Source organism: Pseudochaenichthys georgianus, chromosome 17 (assembly GCF_902827115.2).
Source record: "Pseudochaenichthys georgianus chromosome 17, fPseGeo1.2, whole genome shotgun sequence".
NCBI lineage: Eukaryota > Metazoa > Chordata > Actinopteri > Perciformes > Channichthyidae > Pseudochaenichthys > Pseudochaenichthys georgianus.
This window is the reverse complement of record NC_047519.1, coordinates 3,694,882-3,717,238: the sequence shown is the minus strand read 5'-3', so window position 1 is coordinate 3,717,238 and position 22,357 is coordinate 3,694,882. Positions and strand designations below refer to the sequence as shown.

Here is a 22,357-nt window from a genome sequence, read left to right as displayed (position 1 = left end):
GTTCACTGCAGGTTGTGCCCTGTTAACCTCTGTAGTTACTCTGAACCCACACTGCTGATGCGCCCACACCTGAAGTGATGACTGCCGCTGTATGCTTGGCAGCTAGCTAGCAACGTCTTTGTTTGTGGTAGCAAATCATTACGAGCGGCTAAAAGCTAAATAAACCCAATACAATAACAAGTGGCTTTCTTTTGACACCAGTATAGTGGTGTAATTATTAAATTGGAAACAAAAAGATATTTGGCTCCACCACAAATGCGACTGGTTGTGTAACTTCTGCTAAGTAGCCAAGATGGTGGTGGATGAGTGCGAGTAGTGTGCAGTGTTCCATAGTAAAACATTTTGTAATGGAAACTTCTGGAGCATGGAGTCTAAACACAATGATACACGGAAGAGCTTGATGGCACACACTGGCCGTAACTTCCGATAACTTCTTCAGAGAGTTGAAAATATATGTGCTGCAGCCACGAGGCGACACAACTCCTGCCTGACCAATTCTGAAGTTCTCTCCCCCAGTCCCATGTATTTAGCTGGTTCTGAGAGAATAATCAACATTCTGCATAACATGATAAAACAGAGAAGCACTAGAAGACCTGACGCTACCAGGCAGGAAAAAGGAGACGAAACATAGAGAGGACAGTAAAACTAAACTGGGTCAAAGTTATGAGCCTAGGAAAATATTTCCTCAACAGTTATGCGTGCACCATCCAATACTGCATTTGGCCATACTGCATCTGGTTCTCTTCCTGCTTGTCCCTAGTGTAAGCCATGACAGTATTCAAAGGAATGATTCCTAAGAAACAATGTTAATGATTCAGAGTTACCAGGTCAGAGCCCAAACCTCAATCTCAGCAGCAGCACACAGCACTATGCACATATAACACTTTATTATTTTAAACAACCACCAGGAGTAAAACATAGCTGTCTACAAATGACAGCTTTAAATACCTTTAATTGCACGTGTGTGTGTGTACCTGATGTCGGGGTACTTGGACACCAGCGTGGTGACCTCCAGGAACAGCAGGGTGGGGTCTGTCAGCTTGAAGACCTCAGCGATGGCAGCGATGGCTCCACACAGCCGGTCAGTGTCTTCACCCTGCAGCAACCAGCACAGAGTCAGACTGCTCCCCCCATCTCTGTCCTCCAGAGTCAGACTGCTCCCCCCATCGCTGTCCTCCACAGAGTCAGACTGCTCCCCCCATCTCTGTCCTCCAGAGTCAGACTGCTCCCCCCATCTCTGTCCTCCAGAGTCAGACTGCTCCCCCCATCTCTGTCCTCCACAGAGTCAGACTGCTCCCCCCATCTCTGTCCTCCAGAGTCAGACTGCTCCCCCCATCTCTGTCCTCCAGAGTCAGACTGCTCCCCCCATCTCTGTCCTCCACAGAGTCAGACTACTCCCCCCATCGCTGTCCTCCAGAGTCAGACTGCTCCCCCCATCTCTGTCCTCCAGAGTCAGACTGCTCCCCCCATCGCTGTCCTCCACAGAGTCAGACTGCTCCCCCCATCTCTGTCCTCCAGAGTCAGACTGCTCCCCCCATCTCTGTCCTCCACAGAGTCAGACTGCTCCCCCCCATCTCTGTCCTCCAGAGTCAGACTGCTCCCCCCATCGCTGTCCTCCACAGAGTCAGACTGCTCCCCCCATCTCTGTCCTCCAGAGTCAGACTGCTCCCCCCCTCTCTGTCCTCCACAGAGTCAGACTGCTCCCCCCATCTCTGTCCTCCAGAGTCAGACTGCTCCCCCCATCTCTGTCCTCCACAGAGTCAGACTGCTCCCCCCATCTCTGTCCTCCACAGAGTCAGACTGCTCCCCCCCCATCGCTGTCCTCCACAGAGTCAGACTGCTCCCCCCATCGCTGTCCTCCACAGAGTCAGACTGCTCCCCCCATCTCTGTCCTCCACAGAGTCAGACTGCTCCCCCCATCTCTGTCCTCCAGAGTCAGACTGCTCCCCCCATCTCTGTCCTCCAGAGTCAGACTGCTCCCCCCATCGCTGTCCTCCACAGAGTCAGACTGCTCCCCCCATCTCTGTCCTCCACAGAGTCAGACTGCTCCCCCCATCGCTGTCCTCCAGAGTCAGACTGCTCCCCCCATCTCTGTCCTCCAGAGTCAGACTGCTCCCCCCATCGCTGTCCTCCACAGAGTCAGACTGCTCCCCCCCATCTCTGTCCTCCAGAGTCAGACGGCTCCCCCCATCTCTGTCCTCCACAGAGTCAGACTGCTCCCCCCATCGCTGTCCTCCAGAGTCAGACTGCTCCCCCATCTCTGTCCTCCAGAGTCAGACTGCTCCCCCCATCGCTGTCCTCCACAGAGTCAGACTGCTCCCCCCATCTCTGTCCTCCAGAGTCAGACTGCTCCCCCCATCTCTGTCCTCCACAGAGTCAGACTGCTCCCCCCATCTCTGTCCTCCAGAGTCAGACTGCTCCCCCCATCTCTGTCCTCCACAGAGTCAGACTGCTCCCCCCATCTCTGTCCTCCACAGAGTCAGACTGCTCCCCCCATCTCTGTCCTCCACAGAGTCAGACTGCTCCCCCCCATCTCTGTCCTCCACAGAGTCAGACTGCTCCCCCCCATCTCTGTCCTCCACAGAGTCAGACTGCTCCCCCCACCTCTGTCCTCCACAGAGTCAGACTGCTCCCCCCCATCTCTGTCCTCCACAGAGTCAGACTGCTCCCCCCATCTCTGTCCTCCACAGAGTCAGACTGCTCCCCCCATCTCTGTCCTCCAGAGTCAGACTGCTCCCCCCATCTCTGTCCTCTACAGAGTCAGACTGCTCCCCCCATCTCTGTCCTCCACAGAGTCAGACTGCTCCCCCCATCTCTGTCCTCCACAGAGTCAGACTGCTCCCCCCCATCTCTGTCCTCCACAGAGTCAGACTGCTCCCCCCCCATCTCTGTCCTCCACAGACTCCAGCTCTGGATCACACTGGCCCTTTCTCATTTCCCCTCCTCGACTCCTCGGTCCTCCGGTAGTGACCCGGAAATGGATTTCAGCGCGCCATGTTGAAGGACATCTAATTTCTCTAAATGCACATTGAGGACCGAGGATTGAGCATCAAGGAGGCTCTCTGGAAGAGCTATAATCGAGGATACACTGATGGGTCCTCCGCGCCAGTCCGCGGATCCTCCACGGATTTATTTCCGGCAACAGAGATGGTGTGACGCACGGCCGGACTTATCTCAGCCAATGACAGCTCTGCATGCATGCCCTGAATATTATTTTATTAACTGCTTGGGTGGATATATCCAGTCTCTGATTGTGTTATTATGAGAGTGCTCTCATACTTACATATATATATGTTTATATAAATATATGTGTGTGTATATGTCCGCATCTGTAGCCTGTTATTGTCTCATTATACTGTCAATGAATTCAAAGTAAATATATAAGTAAGTAAGGAGGAGAATTAGATAAATGAGAAAGAGCCCATGTGTGTTTGGCTCATGCACTTTTACTAAGGGTCGCAATCCTCCAAAAGTTGATTCTCTGTCAACTGGCTAAAAGCACAGGTTGCTTTAAAATTCCCTACCGATGCACTTTCAAAGTACTATATAACCCTACTTTATTTATTTGTATATATTGTTTCTCACACTTGACCTTGTTGCATTTGAACTTAATTTACTACAATTACTTTGCAGACACATACTGTAACTAGCATCCTCGGTTTACATTCTGTTAGTAGGTTGGTCTATTATGGTGTGTTCTCATTCTGTATATTTATATTATGTATTCAATAGAGAGCGTCTGTTGAAATAAATATTTTACATAATGCTAAGACAAGACAATTTCCCAGTTTGGGATCAATAAAGTAAATCTAATTTATTCTAATCTAATTCTAAATGAATGGGGGGAGGGACAATCCCCCAGCAACACCAGATGTGCTGTAAATGTGGTATTATGCATTGTTATTTGCCCTCCTCATGCACACAACTTTGATCAGAACATCATTGGTGTTTTCTTGTGTTCGTTCAGGGGGCTGAATTGTTCTTCTTTACGTCACCCAAAACACATGCTTTTTGTATTTGAATTGCAAGTACCAGATCACAAGGATCCAGAATGAATAACACCATGATGCTGATTTGTAAAAAGTTTGAATTCATGCTTAGTTGGGTCTTTCTGCAAGATGACACGCAAACCCCTTAAAAATGCCTGTTTTAGGTTTGGAAAGAATTATCAATATTGTAGCTACTCCATCAACACTTAAAATAACCTCATCTATAAAAGGCATAACTATGGCAGCTATGGTACTGTTTACAAACATACATGTGTATTTACTGTAATATAGAATATAAATACTGAAAGGCCTTTAGGATGTTTATTATTGATGATGATGGCTAACATATCTTTACCACCACTGAACGGAATCCCTTCTCATGTTTGCATTGACTTTGTGTTGTGTGGCTGTCCCTCCTTGTTAGTTACCCCTGTGATGCTGGTGCTGACAGTGAAAAGTGTTTCATGTGCACTCACAGCAGCCAGTTTCCTGAAGAGGAACTTGAACTGGTCGGCCTCCTTGATCATCCTGTCGGCCCCCTCCCTCCTCTCATCAGCGTTCTTAAAGGTGATCCTCTTCTGCATCACCGCCTTGATGTACTCCACCACCACCCTGCGCAGGGCCTCGCTCGTCATCTCCTGCAGACACAACGTGTCATAAGACCGCAGTCACACAGAGAGGTGCAGGAATGAGTCCTGGAACCCAAACATTTGTTAAAATGTCAGCACTTCATATTTCCTCATATCAAAGTTTTTTTAACATGTCTTTTGATGCTGAAAAAAGATAAAGCCAAAGAGATTTTCATGTTCTGTTAAACATCATAAAATACTTCAGTAAAGATCCTGCTGGTGATGTCTGAAGCTTCAATATGTCTAAAAACTTCAGTTGCTAACAAGTGACTAATATAAACTGAAGTTCATCATGCCAAACACGTTTAGCTTAGCTGTGGTGATGTGGGGTCATGTGACTGTCATATAGGGTTGCAAAATTCCAGGAATTTTCAAAGATGGAAACTTTCCACGGGAATTAACGGAATAAACTGGGAATTTTCAAAATTGAAGGTTGGCTCTTCATAGGGAACTTAAGTATAGTTGGGTAAAGTATATTTTAGCATAATCTTGACTAAAACAAACAGATGCCATTCAAGTACACTTGAGAATATCCATGCCATAGCACACTGCTTACTGCGTGGCTATTGAGACCACACAAAGGTTCGCAACAGGCTCACAAATGTGAGAGTGGAAAAACTGGTTGGCATTCGGGCAAACGTAAGGCTCTTTGAGCCTGACACAGAGCCATCGAAGACTGGCCATCACAAGGCTGGACAGTGACACTGAAGAGGAAGACTCAGTGTGATGTTGATGAGGGCCAGGAAGAGCCCGTTGACTGAAAGGGTTTAGCAAAAATGCAGAAAATCGCTTGAAGGAAGATTTAACATTTTGAATGGGACTTTGTGGGGATTTTTGGATGGGGGGGGGTGCATTTTTGTTCATTTTTTAATGAGTGGGGTTGGGTGAGATGAGTAATATTTAACTCAACATTCCTGTTTTCGTTCTTCAATGAAACAAATAATTGTTCAATAAAATAATTAAAACTTGTTCCTTTCTACTTAAACATTTTTAAATTAAAAGAAATCTCTTGAAATGTCATGTTTTTTGTTTAATTTTGCATCAAATATTTCCAAAATGTCCCAGCTTAACTTCCCATGGAAATTTACCGGAAATATTCCGCCCCTTTGCAACCCTACTGTCATGTAGTTTGTTTATAGGTTTTTACATCTGGTGATTGCATTTACGTTTCATAAATTATAAAGTGGTGTTTATATGTGGGGATTATCCTGCTGAACAAAACATGACCGTATCATAAACATGTATTTGCCAGAGAGTTTATCTCCTGCAGTACTCACAGATCTTTCTGCAGAGGGAGCCTTGCTAACTTCAGCCGACTGAAACACATCATCGCTGCACCAACTTCTCTCCTCCTACCTGATTGAAGGGTTTCTTAATCTTGTTGAAGTCATTGAAGTAGTCCTCCACCGTCACACAGATGGTGTCCACAGCGTGAGAGCCCGTCAGCCACTTCCTGGTCATCAGCTCGTACAGGTGATGCTGCTCAATGCAACGGAACAGAGGCAGCAGGGAAATGCAAAGGAGCATTTAGTTTATTAACAGATTGCCCACAGTTGTCCTTTTTACTGTCACTTAAACTGAAATAGATTGATTATCTTAAATGTATTCAGGCATCAGTAACATCGTGCCTAATTGCTGCCATGCTATCTTTCAAAAACAAAAGGAGCCACAGTGCAGTGAGAGTGATTGAGATTCTAGTTTTGTAATTATCAGACAATTGTTTGTTTGCAAATGTTTCCAAAAAGCTTAAAAAAATGCATCTGATCATTTATTTGGTAATGTTACCACTAATAACATGTCCTTTGTTATTTTCTTCTTTTTGAATGTGACAGTCGTAAAAGGGGTGTTCAGGGATGCAAACACACATATGGTGAAAAAAGAGAGAACTATTCCAAGCAGAAAAAAAACAGCGTAATATAACATCTGACAAGGCCTGTGCTATAATGCTTCAATGAACTGGCTATTCTTTATAATATACTCAGATCAAGAGGAGACAGAGATGTTAAGTTATAGATCAAGGGTCTTTATTATTATTTACAGCAGGGGTCGGGAACCTTTTTCCTCTCAAGGGCAAGGGCTGAACGATTAATCGATTTTAAATCGAAATCGCGATTTTAAATGATGCAATTATCAAATCGCAAAGCCTGCTATTTTTTTTGTTTTGTTTTTTGTTCTTCTTGTGTGTCAGTCATCCACACCAATCATAAGTGATGTGCTCCACATGTACCAGCCATTGTTAACCAATCAGAAGTGGCCCATGATAGTGGATCCAATGACCTGCCAAGTATTTTTGAAATACATTTCCAAATGGCTTCCAATGGAGCTTTCCTAGATGGTTTGGTGAAACAAAGCATCTGAGTCAGGTTAGTAATGCTCCATCACATGTTTTACATCTATTACAGGGTGAATCTTAAACTGAAGCTTGACTTTAAAGCAACCCAACGGAAGTTTCATGTAAGTTTAGTTCTTTCACTCGTAGCTCGGGCTGCGGGGGTGCTAGAGACGGGAGCATGTTGATGCGACCTTCCTAGCCGGAGATATGGCCGCATTTTACAATAAACTTCCGTTGGGTCGCTTCAAAACAAATATCGCAAATCGAATCGCAATCACATTTTCTGTCAGAAAAACGTAATTAGATTATTTCCCCACATCGTGCAGCCCTATCAAGGGCCATTTCAATTTTTACAACATCCTCCAAGGGCCGTACAAATTATTGAACTCAACCTCTGCTTAAAAAAAACTAAAATCCCAGCCCATTCATTTCGCCTTTCTTTCATGCTGTGCAAAGAAAAAGCAACCTCTTAATCCAGATATCTTAACATGACTCATGCATGCATGCGCGTGCACTAGGGATGTGCATCTTCATCACTGAGGCCGATGCGATGCGCATCTCGATACGTTGCCACGATACGATACATTAACGATACATTTGAAACACCAGGTGATGCGATACGATACGATTCACCCCTGTTGCGATACAGTTCGATACGATTTGATTCAACATTATGCGATTCGGTGCGATTCAACACAATGCAAAAATAATGATACTTCAATTTGGTACGACAGAGGATTTTTGTTTTATTCCTTATATGCAGCAAATCATACATTAACAAAAAAGTGCTTTACATATTTGGTACTGCACATCCCATCATGCCGTTTATTTTTTTAACTTTAAAAGCTCTCCAGAGTACAGTACAATTGTATAACACCTCACAGTTAAACAATGTAAGGATGCATTGCTCATGATTAACAATGTGCAAATAACAGCTACCATGGTGCAACGCCCATACAGCTGCCAGTCTGATGTGCTTAACACTCATCCATAGGCTAACTCACCAGTGAGCAGGAAGCAGTGGGTTCTATATGAACAATAAAGAATACAAATAACCTTTCACAAACAGGTATTTCATAACTGCTTACAGTAAGGAAGACATTTAAATTATTATTGGCCTTCACAGGATGCTGTAAACTAAACACCACTCTCTCTGACAGAACACCTCTCTGAGTGATTTCACTCATATGTCTAACTTTCAGGTTTATCTTTTCAGCCGCAGACCCCATGTCGCCTCTTTATGTGCGTCGCTAAGTTCCTCGTACTACTTGTGTACTTTAAAGCGGCTCGGCATCGTTTACAATTTGCGAGCGATTTTTCAAGTTGACCGTCTGTAGTATATAGTGCCGCGCACATATACCATCAGGACGTTACTGATGGGGTGCGGCTGCGGAGTGATACTGTGTGTATGCAAGCCCGCATCTAGGACGGATCTATGTATCATGGCTGTAGACCTGTTAAGTAATAAAGATACCTCATACAAAGGTCTACGGATACCTTATTACTCTCCATGACCTGCGGTCAACTATATAGCATAAAGGATTATTACACCGTCTTTCTTGAACAATCCGAAGTGTTGCCAAACGTTTGATTTGTAGGTATTTTTCGGTGCGCTGTGTTTCTCTTTCTCCTCAACTTCCGTGTGTGTTGATAACTGAGACTCTCGGCCTCGGGCGAAGCAAATATCCAAATCAAAGATCGTCTCTGCTGAGCGTTGACAGGATGAGGGGATTTTATATGAATGAATCGGTTTTTTACCGATGCAAAGACGCTACGCAATCGATGCATCGCGAGTTCAACCCGGTTCAACCCAAACTGTAGCCGATGTGCACTCTTTCAACCGGTGCACTCGCATCTTGAACGTTTATGCCGATGCACCGATGCGAATCGGTGAATCTTAACATCTCTAGCGTGCACGGTTGTGGCATGACCACCAACACAGAAAGATATGGACACAAGATGTGAGCAAATGTATTTAGTATCCTATCCATGTGAACATCATTTAAGTGGGGGGGGGACCTCACATCCTCTAGGGGGGTCCAGGGGCATGCTCACATTTTTTTTTTTTTTTTTTTAAATGGATATTTTACAAATCACTCCCCTTTTAAACTGTATTCTTGTTATTTTTGAACAACTTATTTGTTACTGTCATATAGTATTTTAAACCTGTTTTTCATTTATTATTATGTTTATAACTATAATGATCATATCAAGGTGTGCCTTAACCTCACTGAGCTGAGGTTATTTGAGCCTCTCAGTCTGTCAGGAGAGAGCTCTCTTCCACCTGGTCATAGAAAAAGCTCTTTAAATTCGTTAGCATAGCTAGCTAACCAGATGCCAATAACAATAGATCGCCACTGGGCTTACAACTAAAGACACAGCCACGCAAAAACTGCGGCATGTGTACAGCTCCACGTGACGTTACGCTCGTGTTGTGTACAAGGAACCTGTCCTTGGCCAGGAAAAACAGGCACTCTGTTGTTTAATTATTTTGCGGTCTAGATTTTTGCGGACCCCCCCCCCAAAACGAAAACTCTTTAGTTCCCCACGAATTACACAAGTCACCCAAATCAGCGTTAAAAAAGCGGGAGGCGTTAAAAAAGCGGGAGGCACCGAAAAGCGACTAATTTGCATCCATGGGTGTTACTGTTACATTAAACATATTTTATAGCATTGTGCAGCACACATCAAATCACATTCGCAGAAATTGTATTAGGGTAATGGCAGAGGATAACGCAACAACTCACAGATCAGACATTACTTGGCTAGATACCATGGGAATATGTTTTTTTGTCTTTGTGAGATTATTGTTTTATCATCAGTTCAGCCTCAGTGTACTTCATGACTACTGTGTAAAACAACAACATATCAGAGGATTATTAAAGACCATGGGCACATTTACTGTACCTGTAATACCTTAATTTCAAATGCATTTATATATTTTGGTTGTACTGTATATAGACTAATAGTATATATGGTTCAGACTAGTTCAGCCCCCCTACCTCCAGGTCCAGGAAGACCTCGTCCAGCAGGAACTGGCAGCCCTCCTTGGCCACCTCGCTGAGGGTCCTCTCGATGGCAGCGTCACTGTCAGTGGGCTCCGAACTCTGAGAGTACTTCCTCTTCAGACTGTTGATGGACTCTCTGAGGAGCACAGGCACATGTCAGCACCACAACATCAAACCCCACTGGGTTTGATATCAGTTACATGAAATCATGTTGTTAAACTCAGATATTTAGACATTTTAATAACGCGTTAATAACGCGTTAATAACGCGTTAATAGCGCGTTAATAGCACGTTAACGCAAAAAATGAACGCCACTAATTATTTTAAAGCGATTAACGCATGTGATTTTTTGTCCTCGGCTGCCCCGTAGTTTCAGAGCGCATCGAGTTTAAAATACCGTCTACAAGCTGATACTGACAACCCCGCTCCTGCCGTCCGCTTGCGGCAGACCACACTTCCACGCTCACCAGCAGGCCCTGACTGGCCATCGGGAGGACCGGGAGGGATTGTGTATGTGTGGCGCGAGCGAGCGACCTTACGTGTATTGTTGCCGTTAGCATCTGGTGCTAGCTAGCTGCGCTGACGGATATAAGGAGCTGTTTCAATGAAAACAGAGGAGCGACATTTCGCCGACAACTGCGCTGAGCACTTGACTTTATGCAGGTAGCCAGACAGTGGGACATTGTACGAACAGTCAGCACACTCAGCACGGATAGTGCGCGCAACATGATTGCAGCGTCCAGGCAGCTCCCGTTCGAGCATATGCCTTGAGTTGCACATAGCTCCAACGACACCAGTCCACAACCTCAAACAGTCACACTCCAAAGTCCACTATGGCCAAGACCAAAGAGCTGTCAAAGGACACCAGAAACAAAATGGTAGACCTGCACCAGGCTGGGAAGACTGCATCTGCAATAGGTAAGCAGCTTGGTGTGAAGAAATCAACTGTGGGAGCAATTATTAGAAAATGGAAAACATACAAGACCACTGATAATCTCCCTCGATCTGGGGCTCCACGCAAGATCTCACCCCGTGGGGTCAAAATGATCACAAGAACGGTGAGCAAAGATCCCAGAACCACACGGGGGGACCTAGTCAATGACCTGCAGAGAGCTGGGACCAAAGTAACAAAGGCTACCATCAGTAACACACTACGCCGCCAGGGACTCAAATCCTGCAGTGCCAGACGTGTCCCCCTGCTTAAGCCAGTACATGTCCAGGCCCGTCTGAAGTTTGCTAGAGAGCATTTAGATGATCCAGAAGAGGATTGGGAGAATGTCATATAGTCAGATGAAACCAAAATAGAACTTTTTTGGTAAAAACTCAACTAGAGGAGAAAGAATGCTGAGTTGGATCCAAAGAACACCATACCTACTGTGAAACATGGGGGTGGAAACATCATGCTTTGGGGCTGTTTCTCTGCAAAGGGACCAGGACGACTGATCCGTGTAAAGGAAATAATGAATGGGGCCATGTATCGTGAGATTTTGAGTGACAACCTCCTTCCATCAGCAAGGGCATTGAAGATGAAACGTGGCTGGGTCTTTCAGCATGACAATGATCCCAAACACACAGCCCGGGCAACGAAGGAGTGGCTTCGTAAGAAGCATTTCAAGGTCCTGGAGTGGCCTAGCCAGTCTCCAGATCTCAACTCCATAGAAAATCTTTGAAGGGAGTTGAAAGTCTGTGTTGCCCAGCGACAGCCCCTAAACATCACTGCTCTAGAGGAGATCTGCATGGAGGAATGGGCCAAAATACCAGCAACAGTGTGTGAAAACCTTGTGAAGACTTACAGAAAACGTTTGACCTCTGTCATTGCCAACAAAGGGTATATAACAAAGTATTGAGATAAACTTTTGTTATTGACCAAATACTTATTTTCCACCATAATTTGCAAATAAATTCTTTAAAAATCAGACAATGTGATTTTCTGGATTTTTTTCCCTCATTTTGTCTCTCATAGTTGAGGTATACCTACAGTAGGATGAAGATTACAGGCCTCTCTCATCTTTTTAAGTGGGAGAACTTGCACAATTGGTGGCTGACTAAATACTTTTTTGCCCCACTGTATACGGTGGCCCTGAAGTGCAAGACACCACAGCATTTCACAAAACACAACAGCATTTCACAAAACACCGCAGCATTTCACAAAACGCCGCAGCATTTCACAAAACGCCGCAGCATTTCACAAACCACAACAGCATTTCACAAAACACAACAGCATTTCAGAAATAACCACAGCATTTCACAAAACGCTGCAGCATTTCACAAAACGCCACAGCATTTCAGAAAAGACCACAGCATTTCACATTGGACGGAAAGGGTATTCCTTTAGGGAGAACACTTCTTGTTTATGATTGGACAGAGCCAGCCAGAGAAGCACTGCTGTGATTGGTTGTTTTTGCTGCCAGTCAAGAAATGACGCTTCGTGATTGGTCAACGCCCGACAGCGTAATATGTCCCAACCGGTCCCAGTCCCAACACATCAGACGTTAGCACACACTCAGAGCTCACAGCTCCTCATATCTGTTCAGAAACTGGACAAAAGTTAAACATGTACAAACCACAGACTGTCTGTGTCATGGCGAATACAGTCGCTGCTTTATTTATGTCTGTATGACGTTGTTGGACGGAGCAGCAACAGGTTAGTTTAGCCTGATGGATCCGATTCCATTCAGAAAACACGCATTTTAAAAGCTTTTCGCCTGCCGTCTTGTCTGCAGACTTGTCAAAGCGTTAATTCATGGTTTTTACTAACCGTTATCAGTATGTAGTTGCTTCGGCATCACTTTGAAACATGTATTACAATTCAATCACTGTCAAACATATTCATTTTGTTGTAGTTGGTATCTCCCATTGGATTTACTTGTAGATATGCCCCGCCCCCTCTCCAGCGCGTCTTGTTTGAATGAAACAAACACAGCTGACAGCCGCGGTGAAACTCGGGTGATTAGAGCGATGCGAATATTGGGTGGTCTACCATCGTATTTACATGGAGATAAGCCCCTTAAAAACCATGAATTAATAAAGCATTAATTCTGTGTTTACTCCTGTCATTCAAACAAGACGCTGGAGAGGGGGCGGGGCATATCTCCATGTAAATCGTAAATCGGATCGATCAGGCTAAACTAAGCAACATCATACAGACATAAATAAAGCAGCGACTGTATTCGCCATGACATAGACAGTCTGTGTTTTGTACATGTTTAACTTTTGTCCAGTTTCTGAACAGATATGAGGAGCTGTGAGCTCTGAGTGTGTGCTAACAGCTGAGCTAACGGCTGATGTGTTGGGCCAATCACGAAGCGTCATTTCTTGACTGGCAGCAAAAACAACCAATCACAGCAGTGCTTCTCTGGCTGGCTCTGTCCAATCACAAACAAGAAGTGTTCTCCCTAAGGAATACCCAATGTGAAATGCTGTGGTGTTTTCTGAAATGCTGCGGCGTTTTCTGAAATGCTGTGGTGTTTTCTGAAATGCTGCGGCGTTTTCTGAAATGCTGTGGTGTTTTGTGAAATGCTGTGGTGTCTTGCACTTCAGGGCCACCGTATATATATATATAGTTTAAGCCCCAGGATTTAATAGTTATTACACAATTATATATATATAAGATAATATATTCATTGGTAAGGCAACATTTTTATCAGATCATTTTTTGCCTCCTCCTAATGTATTTCTGAGGATCATGCATGCTCCATCATTGGGTCACTATATTCTATTCTGCCCTCAACTGGTGACATTTACAGCATCCTATATTATTAATAGCTTGACCCTTCCCTGTCTGACAACAAACTTGACATTGTCACATTATGACCAGAGGTATATTTAATAAAAGCACTAACAGCAGTTGATGAATTAAATCTTACTTGAACGTCTGGCAGTTGTTGATGATGGCGATCATGTACTGTACGTAGCACTGAGGCAGCTGTCTGTCCCTCAGGTGCTCCTCTTTGTAGGTCACCGCCTCCTCTCGGTACCTACACACAGCCACACACACAGCACACACAAAGCACACACACAGCCACTGTGAGGAATATTGCAGTAGTTTGTTCTACAGAGCGCTGTTTGTAGAACACACATGTGGTAACCTTTTTAACAGAAAACTGAAGGTGAGTTCTGACTTCTAAAGTTAAACACACCATGAACAGTAAAACATCACTCAAGATGTAATGCTATATTGTTTTACATATCCAACCTTCAATTCAGAACAAACCAATATGTTTGGTGAATAGAATCCCAACAGTTTTAAAGGATAGGTTTCAGAGACGTTTATCATATCAGAAAGATATGTTTACCTGATAAGGAAAGTGTTCATCTGTTTCAGGCAGAGCTTCAGAACCTGCTCCTTGAAATCCCCATCGATCTGTGCAGCGACCTGCAGGTTCTGCTCAAACATCTGAAGAAGACAGGAGCATGAACATCAGAGAGAGAGAGATGGAGTGAGATACACGGACCAGGAATCAGGAATACTCTCATTGGTCTGAAGTGGCTGTGTCTGAAGGTGTTACCTGGAAGACGATGGCAGGCAGCGTGGTCTGGTAGTACCCATCCTGGTCCGCCTCAGGCTCTGTTTCTTTTTGCCAGTCCTTCTTGTCTGTTTCCAGAGCCTTGCGCAGCCAGCCTGTGATATTAGACTGAACATATGGATAGTCAAACAGTGTCTGGATCCACGCTTCACTAAAAGATGAGTTGGAACACGTTTTATTCAGCAACATGATGTGAATGTTTATTATTTAACACATAATAGAGAGGTGCAGTGATGACGTATTTTAGTAGGTCCATCTAAAGCAGGGGTGCCCAACCAGTCGACACATCTCGCGATCGACTGGGAATCTCGCGATCGACTGGTAATCTCCCCGCGATCCACCGGTCGATCGCGAGATGTGTTTTATGACTCATTCCTGCACCACTCTTTGGGCCTCTGCAGTGGAGTGCAGTAAGACAAGGTCATTTTTTGTAGTTAAATGACTGTGATTGAATGTCCAAGGTCTATGTTAAGTGTGGCACTTCTGATAATGAGGGGACTCCAAAGAGAAGGTGGGAGTGAAATAAAGGCAGGTATAAAGTGTTAGAGGTTCTGTTAGAGTGTGGTGCGTACTGTAAAAGTCTTGACATATTTGCTGAGCAGGTCGTCCACCACGTCCTGAGGCAGCAGAGCTTCCAGAGCGTTGATGTCACACTCTGAAGCCAGGTCCAGGTGGCCCATCATCTCCACACTGGAACACACACACACGATAGGGCTGAATTCATCTGAATGATATTGTCAAATACAAAATTAGATTCATCCATCCATCCATCCATCTTCTCCCGCTTATCCGTGGTCGGGTCGCGGGGGTAGCAGTTCCAGCAGAGAGCCCCAAACTTTCTTTTCCCTGGCGACATCAACCAGCTCTGACTGGGAGATCCCAAGGCGCGCCCAGGCCAGCGAAGAGATATAATCCCTCCACCTGGTCCTAGGTCTACCCCTTGGTCTCTTCCCAACTGGAAGTGCCTGGAACACCTCCCTAGGGAGGCGCCCAGGTGGCATCCTAACTAGGTGCCCGAACCACCTCAACTGGCTCCTTTCGACGCGAAGGAGGAGCGGCTCAACTCCGAGTCCCTCCCTGATGACAGAACTTCTCACCTTATCCCTAAGGGAGACACCAGCCACCCTGCGGAGAAAACCCATCTCGGCCGCTTGTATCCGCGATCTCGTTCTTTCGGTCATGACCCATCCTTCATGGCCATAGGTGAGGGTAGGAACGAAAATGGCCCGGTAGACAGAGAGCTTTGCCTTCTGGCTCAGCTCCCTTTTCGTCACAACGGTGCGGTAAAGCGACTGCAAAGTTAGATGCCTGTTTGTAATACCAATGGATTCTTAAGCTACTCTGAAACAAGTGTTATAGTTAAGAAAGACAAATCTGTTGAATGTAGTGTTAATTTCGTCAGCTATTTTTTTTATTTAGTTTTAGTCTTAGTCCTTTGTTAAATTTCCTTTTTAGTTTTAGTCATATTTAGTCACCTTCATCCTGTTTTTATTTAGTCAAGTTTTAGTCGACTAAAAGTCTGAGCATTTTAGTCTTATTTTAGTCGACTAAAACAGTAACTATTTTAGTCAAGATTTAGTCGACTAAAAGTATTTTTTAGTCATCAGATTATATAGAACATTTCAGTCAAAACCAATAATTTGTCATTTTAGCATATATAAATAAATAAGATTATATCTTGTCCTTATTTGATGAAAAACACAGGTTGAATGATTAAGAATGCAGCTTTGCAGAGTATCTGGTCAGGTGTGTGGTGTTTGTACCAGCTGTGTTATGGCCACATTGCTTCCCTTCTGATAAAACAATGCATTCGCTTTTTTTTCTCCGCCTCATTGTAGCGAAAATGGGCCCAAATATCACGTCGTTTCTTTCTCCCAAGCAGTGGTGGCTTTAGACTTTTTCGTTGTCAGTCATTTTGACGGACAGGATTGTAACATTTCCGTCGTAATCCATTATTACCCGTCGAGTGCACAATGTATCACTCACTCGCGCTGACGGGGGGGTATTCGGTTAACGCGAGTGCAACCACTGCTCCCAAGCCCTGTTGTTGCCATTTTATTTTATGTTGAATAAGGTTAGTTAGACCATGAGTTAGACCACGAGTTAGACCACGAGTCAGACCACGAGTTAGACCATGAGTCAGACCCGAGTCTTCCTGACAGTTCACAGTGTGCCGCTGCCCGGTGTAATTCAAATGTACCGCTGCGCGCAGCACAGAAACAGCTGCTGCTCTGCCGCAGCACCGGAAGTGGAACTGCTGGGAGAAAAACTGACTATCAGAAATGTAACGTTATCTTTGATAATATTTCGTCTCCTCATTTTTCGTCAACGAAATAAAGAGAGATTTTGGCATAGTTTTTATTTACGATAAAACGATATTGCATGATGATTTCGTTGCAGTTATTGTTTACTGCCGTCGGTGCCGTCTCGTCATCGTCTCGTTTTCGTCATGGAAAAAAAGGTCGTTGACGAACATATTTCGTCATTGTTTTAGTCAACGCAATTAACACTAGTTGAATGTAATAATAAATGACATAAAACTGGAAATAAATGTGCAAACTGATAGAGAGTCAGTGCAAACATGCATGGAGGTAAAGGTCACCATGGAGACAACAAACTAAGTCTCATCATCACAAATGATTTAAAGGATGTTGAATTTACCAAATTAATTCTGACTGTTGCAGAACCCCCAAAACAAAGGACAAATGTCAAGTTATGTCTTTGAACGAATGAATGTCTTACAATAGTGCTTGAAACTAAATATTATCAATGATATGGTAATTGCGATACGATTTACGCTATTTGAGGGATTGATCATTTTTTCATTATTCTCATTATCATTGAAAGATATATTAAAATGATCATGGTGTGATTTTTTGTAGAATCTGTACCAAACAAAGATATATTAATAAGTCCGTATACAATTATATGTAGGCCAGGACATCAATGCAGAAGCACAATACCTTATAATATTAACACACTTTTAGCCTTTTGCTATTTGAATATTGCAATAACCCATTCATTGTGCAGCCCGATCCCGAACACATACATGTACACAGGCAGCTTCTCAAAGTGTTACCTCTTATAGGTGTTCAGCACCCAGGTGAGCATGGACACGATCTCATTGGCCTCCAGGTCCTCAGCGGCCAGCTCTTTGACGCGAGAGGACACAGCATTGTGGTAGAGACCGAAAAACCTGAAACATGCAAACAATCACTGCATTATTAATGAAGGTGGAAATGATGTACAACTGAATACTGGGACGTTAAGCATATCATTCACAACAGCCTGTTTCAGTTTGTCAGGGGGAAACTCATGTGAATGTGGCTCCCATTTCCAATGTCAACTGTTCAAGCGTCGGGTCAGAGTTGAAAATGTTTCCACTATTCAGAAAGGTGTCACTGTCGTCACTTTATACAAATTGGATGAAAAGCTTGAGACTGGGAGAAACTGAAGGAGACAGCAGAGGCAGAACGCAGCAGGAGCAGAAGTACACGCAACCAAGGGATTAAGAGACCACGGCAGTCCAGCACCTTTACATCCCTGGAAAGACTCTGGTTTTGAAAAAAGACTTTTAACAATTTTAACATTTGAATTATTTGTATTGTTTTAACTGCGTTTAATTGTATTTTAAAATAGTTTTAGACTATCTTTTTACTGAGATCATATTTTAGACAGCTCTGATTTTAGTTTTCCTAGTAAAGTTTTTATGTTCTACTGAATAAATTATTGAGTTTTAAACTTAGTAGTTGGCTCCTTGATTACCCAGTTTGGCTCTCTACCTGATTTAAAAGAATCCTTTCCCTCTCCATAAATTATTACCCCCCTCCAGGACATAATTTCCTTGTCTGTCGGACGGAAATGATCATAAGAAAGACCTAAAAGCTTGTTTGTTGGAGCAAGTCGGCCGGGTGGACACCGGATGTTACTAACGCTGAGTGTTTGACTGTGATTGCCCCCTCCCTCGCTATAGGGCTTTCAAACAGAGCAATGACAAGCTCATTCCTACAAAGTGTGAGAGCAAGAATCTTTCTGTTGGTGCTTATAGTGAAAAAACATATATACAGTAGCATAAACCCATCAACAATCCATGCTAGTCTGTCTTACAACAGCGGTGATGCGTAATTGACATATTGTTGCCATAGTGGGAACGTTTCTTGATACCTTTCCACAAGAAAAAAGGCGCCATTTGGACACGGTCCCTAAGTTAGTATTTCTGATGTGATCTGCTTCATGACCTTGTGTTTATATCTGTTCGCTGCTGACAGAAACACACTGACTGTGTGTGTGTTACCTGTTGAAGGTGTCGTAGTGCTGGGGGAAACACTGCACCATCAGGTTCTTCACAACGATCAGGTCATCCAGAACATATTTCCTGGTTATTTCTAAAAGACGAACCAGCCACATCTTATCAGCCTCTCTGGTCACTGACTGGGTGCCCTCAATGCGGGTGCTGACCGTTCCCTCCAACACCTGCAACACATCAGGACCTCAGGATCACACCCAGGAAATTGCTTTAGAGTCGCTACGGTTTCCCAGAAAACTACCTCTTACCGAGGTGAAGCCAACTAAACGTTCATTGGCCTTGTCTGATTCTGCAGCTAAACAAATATAATATTACTATGAATCCTAAAATGTCCCAAACTTTCAGTCTCACAACACGTAATTACTTTGTTGAAATGCTTTGATGAGCGATAACACAGGAAACATAATGAGGCTGCTGGAAGCTGGACCTGATGTCTTACAATACTGAAGGTTTAGAGAAGGTGTTCACACTGTAGGCCACCGTCAGTTCTGCTGAACTCTCCCTGGCTCTGCATTAGGGCTGTGCGATTATGGCAAAAATCATAATCACGATTATTTGGGTCAATAATTGATATCACGATTATTTTGACGATTATTCATTGACCATTTATTGAACTTTAAAACAAATAATATTTTACCAATAAACAAGATCAACACATATGTTGGAGCGCACTTCCAAAACCATACTAAACATATATTATTAATATGATAAATAAAAATAAATCAGACCAAAATAAATTAAATCAAATATGTTGCAGTGCACTGTCACAACCTACTGAAAACTCCTTAACATATAGCCAACATTTTGGTAAAACATTCATCATTATTCCACTCAGTTAAACGTTGAAGGCTGGCCAACCGTCATGGTCCAGAACTAACAGGAAATAAATGTTGAACTACAATTTAAGACCAAATAAAAATGTTTAGGCCACCATGGCAAATGCTGGTAGGGCTGCTCATGTCATCTCTTAAAGATTTTTTGCAAGAAACACCTACCTGTTTACATGGTCTGGTTTCAGAGATGCGCAGGCAGGTGACCATATTGCCACCTGTACTGAAGACCCTCAGCCACGCCCCGACGCATGGGGTGACGCCAGCCAATCACAAAGCTTTGATGCGTTCAAGTGCATTATTCTGGCACAGGAAGATTATGTTACAGGACATTAACGATAAAACAGAATATTGTTGTTCTATTTTTAGACACATCTCGCGATCGACTGGTTGAGCACCCCTCGGCTAGACCATAGGTCTGTTGTGGTAGAAAAGTAGTCAGCTGAAGAAGCCACATCTCTCTCAACTTCCCCACGGCATTTGTCATATAGTGCAGGCAGCGCAGACCTGCTGAAATAATACCGAGACGGCATCGCGTAACACTTGTCCAACATGTTGACAAGTTGCTTAAAGCCCTGGTTGCTAACAGTGCTAACTGGGCACATATCTTTAGCGATGTGAAATGTAATGGCACCTGTAATATATCTGTGTCTCTGCGAGCTCGTCGCGTAGGCCGTTGCTCTGTACAATGCGTCCTGAATCGATGACTGTGATGATGTGGTGGATGAAGTCGAGCGGGCATCTGCTTTTTGTTGTATTATTGCCCGGTCATATTGCACTTTGTGGTTGTATTTCAGATGATTAAAGAGATTGGTTGTGTTAGCGTGTGGTGCCAACACAACCTGGTAACAAATCCTGCACTGTACTTTGTTTTGCTCCACGTCGGACTCCTGAAAGCCAAATTACTTCCAAATAGTGGAAATAGTTTTACCCTTCTTTTTAACGAGTTGCTGCTCTTGTTCTGACATCTTCGCTCGCGCTGAACACTCACAACACATGTCACTCCCACGTGGCCGAATGGGCTTTTAGGAGGGGCGAAAGCGCACCCAGCAAAATAATCATATTTGGTCAATTATGCTGTTTTCATAATCGTCGCAAGCCATAATCGTAATCGCGATTAAAATACGATTAATTGCACAGCCCTACTCTGCATATTCAAATGATTCTTAGGCTGGCAATAAACATATTTGCTTTTACTCAGAGGGTGCCTACACTTCAAAAACAAAAAACAGAGGAGCCAGCTAAAGATTAAGATGGACGTTATAGCTGTTCTCTACACGCGGCCTACTTAAATGAACAATAACATTCTAATATTTATAAAGTCTAATATTGAATCAATATAATGTTATAGTGTGTATTTATAAATAGATACGAATTAGCGCAAAAATTATTAAACATTTACATTTCACCTCTTTGTGTTAACAGTAGCAATGTACAAGGAAATCCTACTGGTGATGACATCTTCCACACACACATCCATGTTCCACTGTGGGCTGGGACAAAGGCCTCTCAATCATGATTCTATGACAAGAATCAGGCTCCATAAGCTTTCCATATATAAATATAAGACATTATAGACAGGGGTGCACATAACCTGTTTAGTGAGTTACTCAGATGAGTACCAGGAGACAGCGTTTGGTACTCACCCCACATGAAGCGTGGTGTTAATAAGTGCAGTCTTCCTCACTGTCCTCCTCAGTGTCAGTGCATGCTTGATTAGATTAGAATCTTTAATGACCACACAGCCAGGCTGGTGGAATTCGTGTTCAGTGCAGAGTATTACAGCTTGTTCCATACAGTTCAACATACAATAAACAGACAATAAAAAGTACAACACACAGCACAGGGCAAAGACATAAAGTTCAAGGTGTGGTGGATTATTATTGTTCATTGGGGTTATTTAGAGTCCATTTAGTGTCCGTATTGCAAAGGGGAAGAAGCTGTTTTTGAAGCGAGCGGTGAAGATGATGAAGATGCACCTCCCTGTCTCTTTTTAAGCCTCCGATTTGCTTTCTCCAAAACTTGTTGCCAAAACTGTGAAGTCCTTGCATTTCCTGAGGGCAAGTTGGAGGATCAAATGCTAAGGAATTATCACATGACTTGAAGTTATATCTGATTTCAGATGTGGGAAGTAACAAAGTACACATATTCAAGTACTGTACTTAAGTACAATTTAAGATACTTTTAAGATACAGTTCAGAGATAAATCGTGTACTTTTCCTCCACTACATTTATTTAATACCTTTAGTTACTTCACAGATGTGGATGAATGATGTGAAAGTCTTAAATCAGACTTTAGTTACACCTGGAATAAATTCACAAGCTACCCTGCAGTATACAAAGTCATTCAAACAAATTTGATAACACTGTAATGATCATAAAACATATCATATACATTATTATGAAATGGACCAATCTGAAAAATGACTACTTTTACTGTCGCTACCTTAACTAGATTTTGATGATAATACTTTTCTAATTTTACTTGAGTAACACTTCTTCCACCTCTGTCTGATTTTAAACTCTTCAATTAACAGCCTGAGTAAGTTTGCAACTGTGTGTTTTACTCCACTTTGTTTTAAATCAAACTGCAGCAGCTTGACCGCAGAGCGTGAACGTTGTGATCAGCTGATTTTTTGCAGTTCTCCAGTGTGTGCGCGGGGCACAGAATGTGCACAGGGGAGTCTCCCACTGCAGCCAGTTGACGTAGTTTTGGTACAATTCTGTTGTACACACC

General features: G+C 43.5%; 1 protein-coding gene across 1 annotated transcript in view; it reads right to left on the bottom strand.

Annotated features, from left to right (window-relative positions):
• The window catches only part of exoc3 (exocyst complex component 3), a 28,898-nt gene that overhangs the window by 559 nt on the left and 5,982 nt on the right, over positions 1 to 22,357 (bottom strand). Inside the window, exons 6-15 of the mRNA XM_034105189.2 lie at positions 18,779 to 18,957; positions 17,564 to 17,680; positions 15,057 to 15,174; positions 14,467 to 14,592; positions 14,254 to 14,354; positions 13,825 to 13,935; positions 9,953 to 10,094; positions 5,975 to 6,097; positions 4,466 to 4,627; positions 975 to 1,096 (exon numbers count right to left, since the gene is read on the bottom strand). Of these exons, the coding sequence (XP_033961080.1) occupies positions 975 to 1,096; positions 4,466 to 4,627; positions 5,975 to 6,097; positions 9,953 to 10,094; positions 13,825 to 13,935; positions 14,254 to 14,354; positions 14,467 to 14,592; positions 15,057 to 15,174; positions 17,564 to 17,680; positions 18,779 to 18,957 (1,301 nt within the window). The remainder of the gene's footprint in view (positions 1 to 974; positions 1,097 to 4,465; positions 4,628 to 5,974; positions 6,098 to 9,952; positions 10,095 to 13,824; positions 13,936 to 14,253; positions 14,355 to 14,466; positions 14,593 to 15,056; positions 15,175 to 17,563; positions 17,681 to 18,778; positions 18,958 to 22,357) is intronic.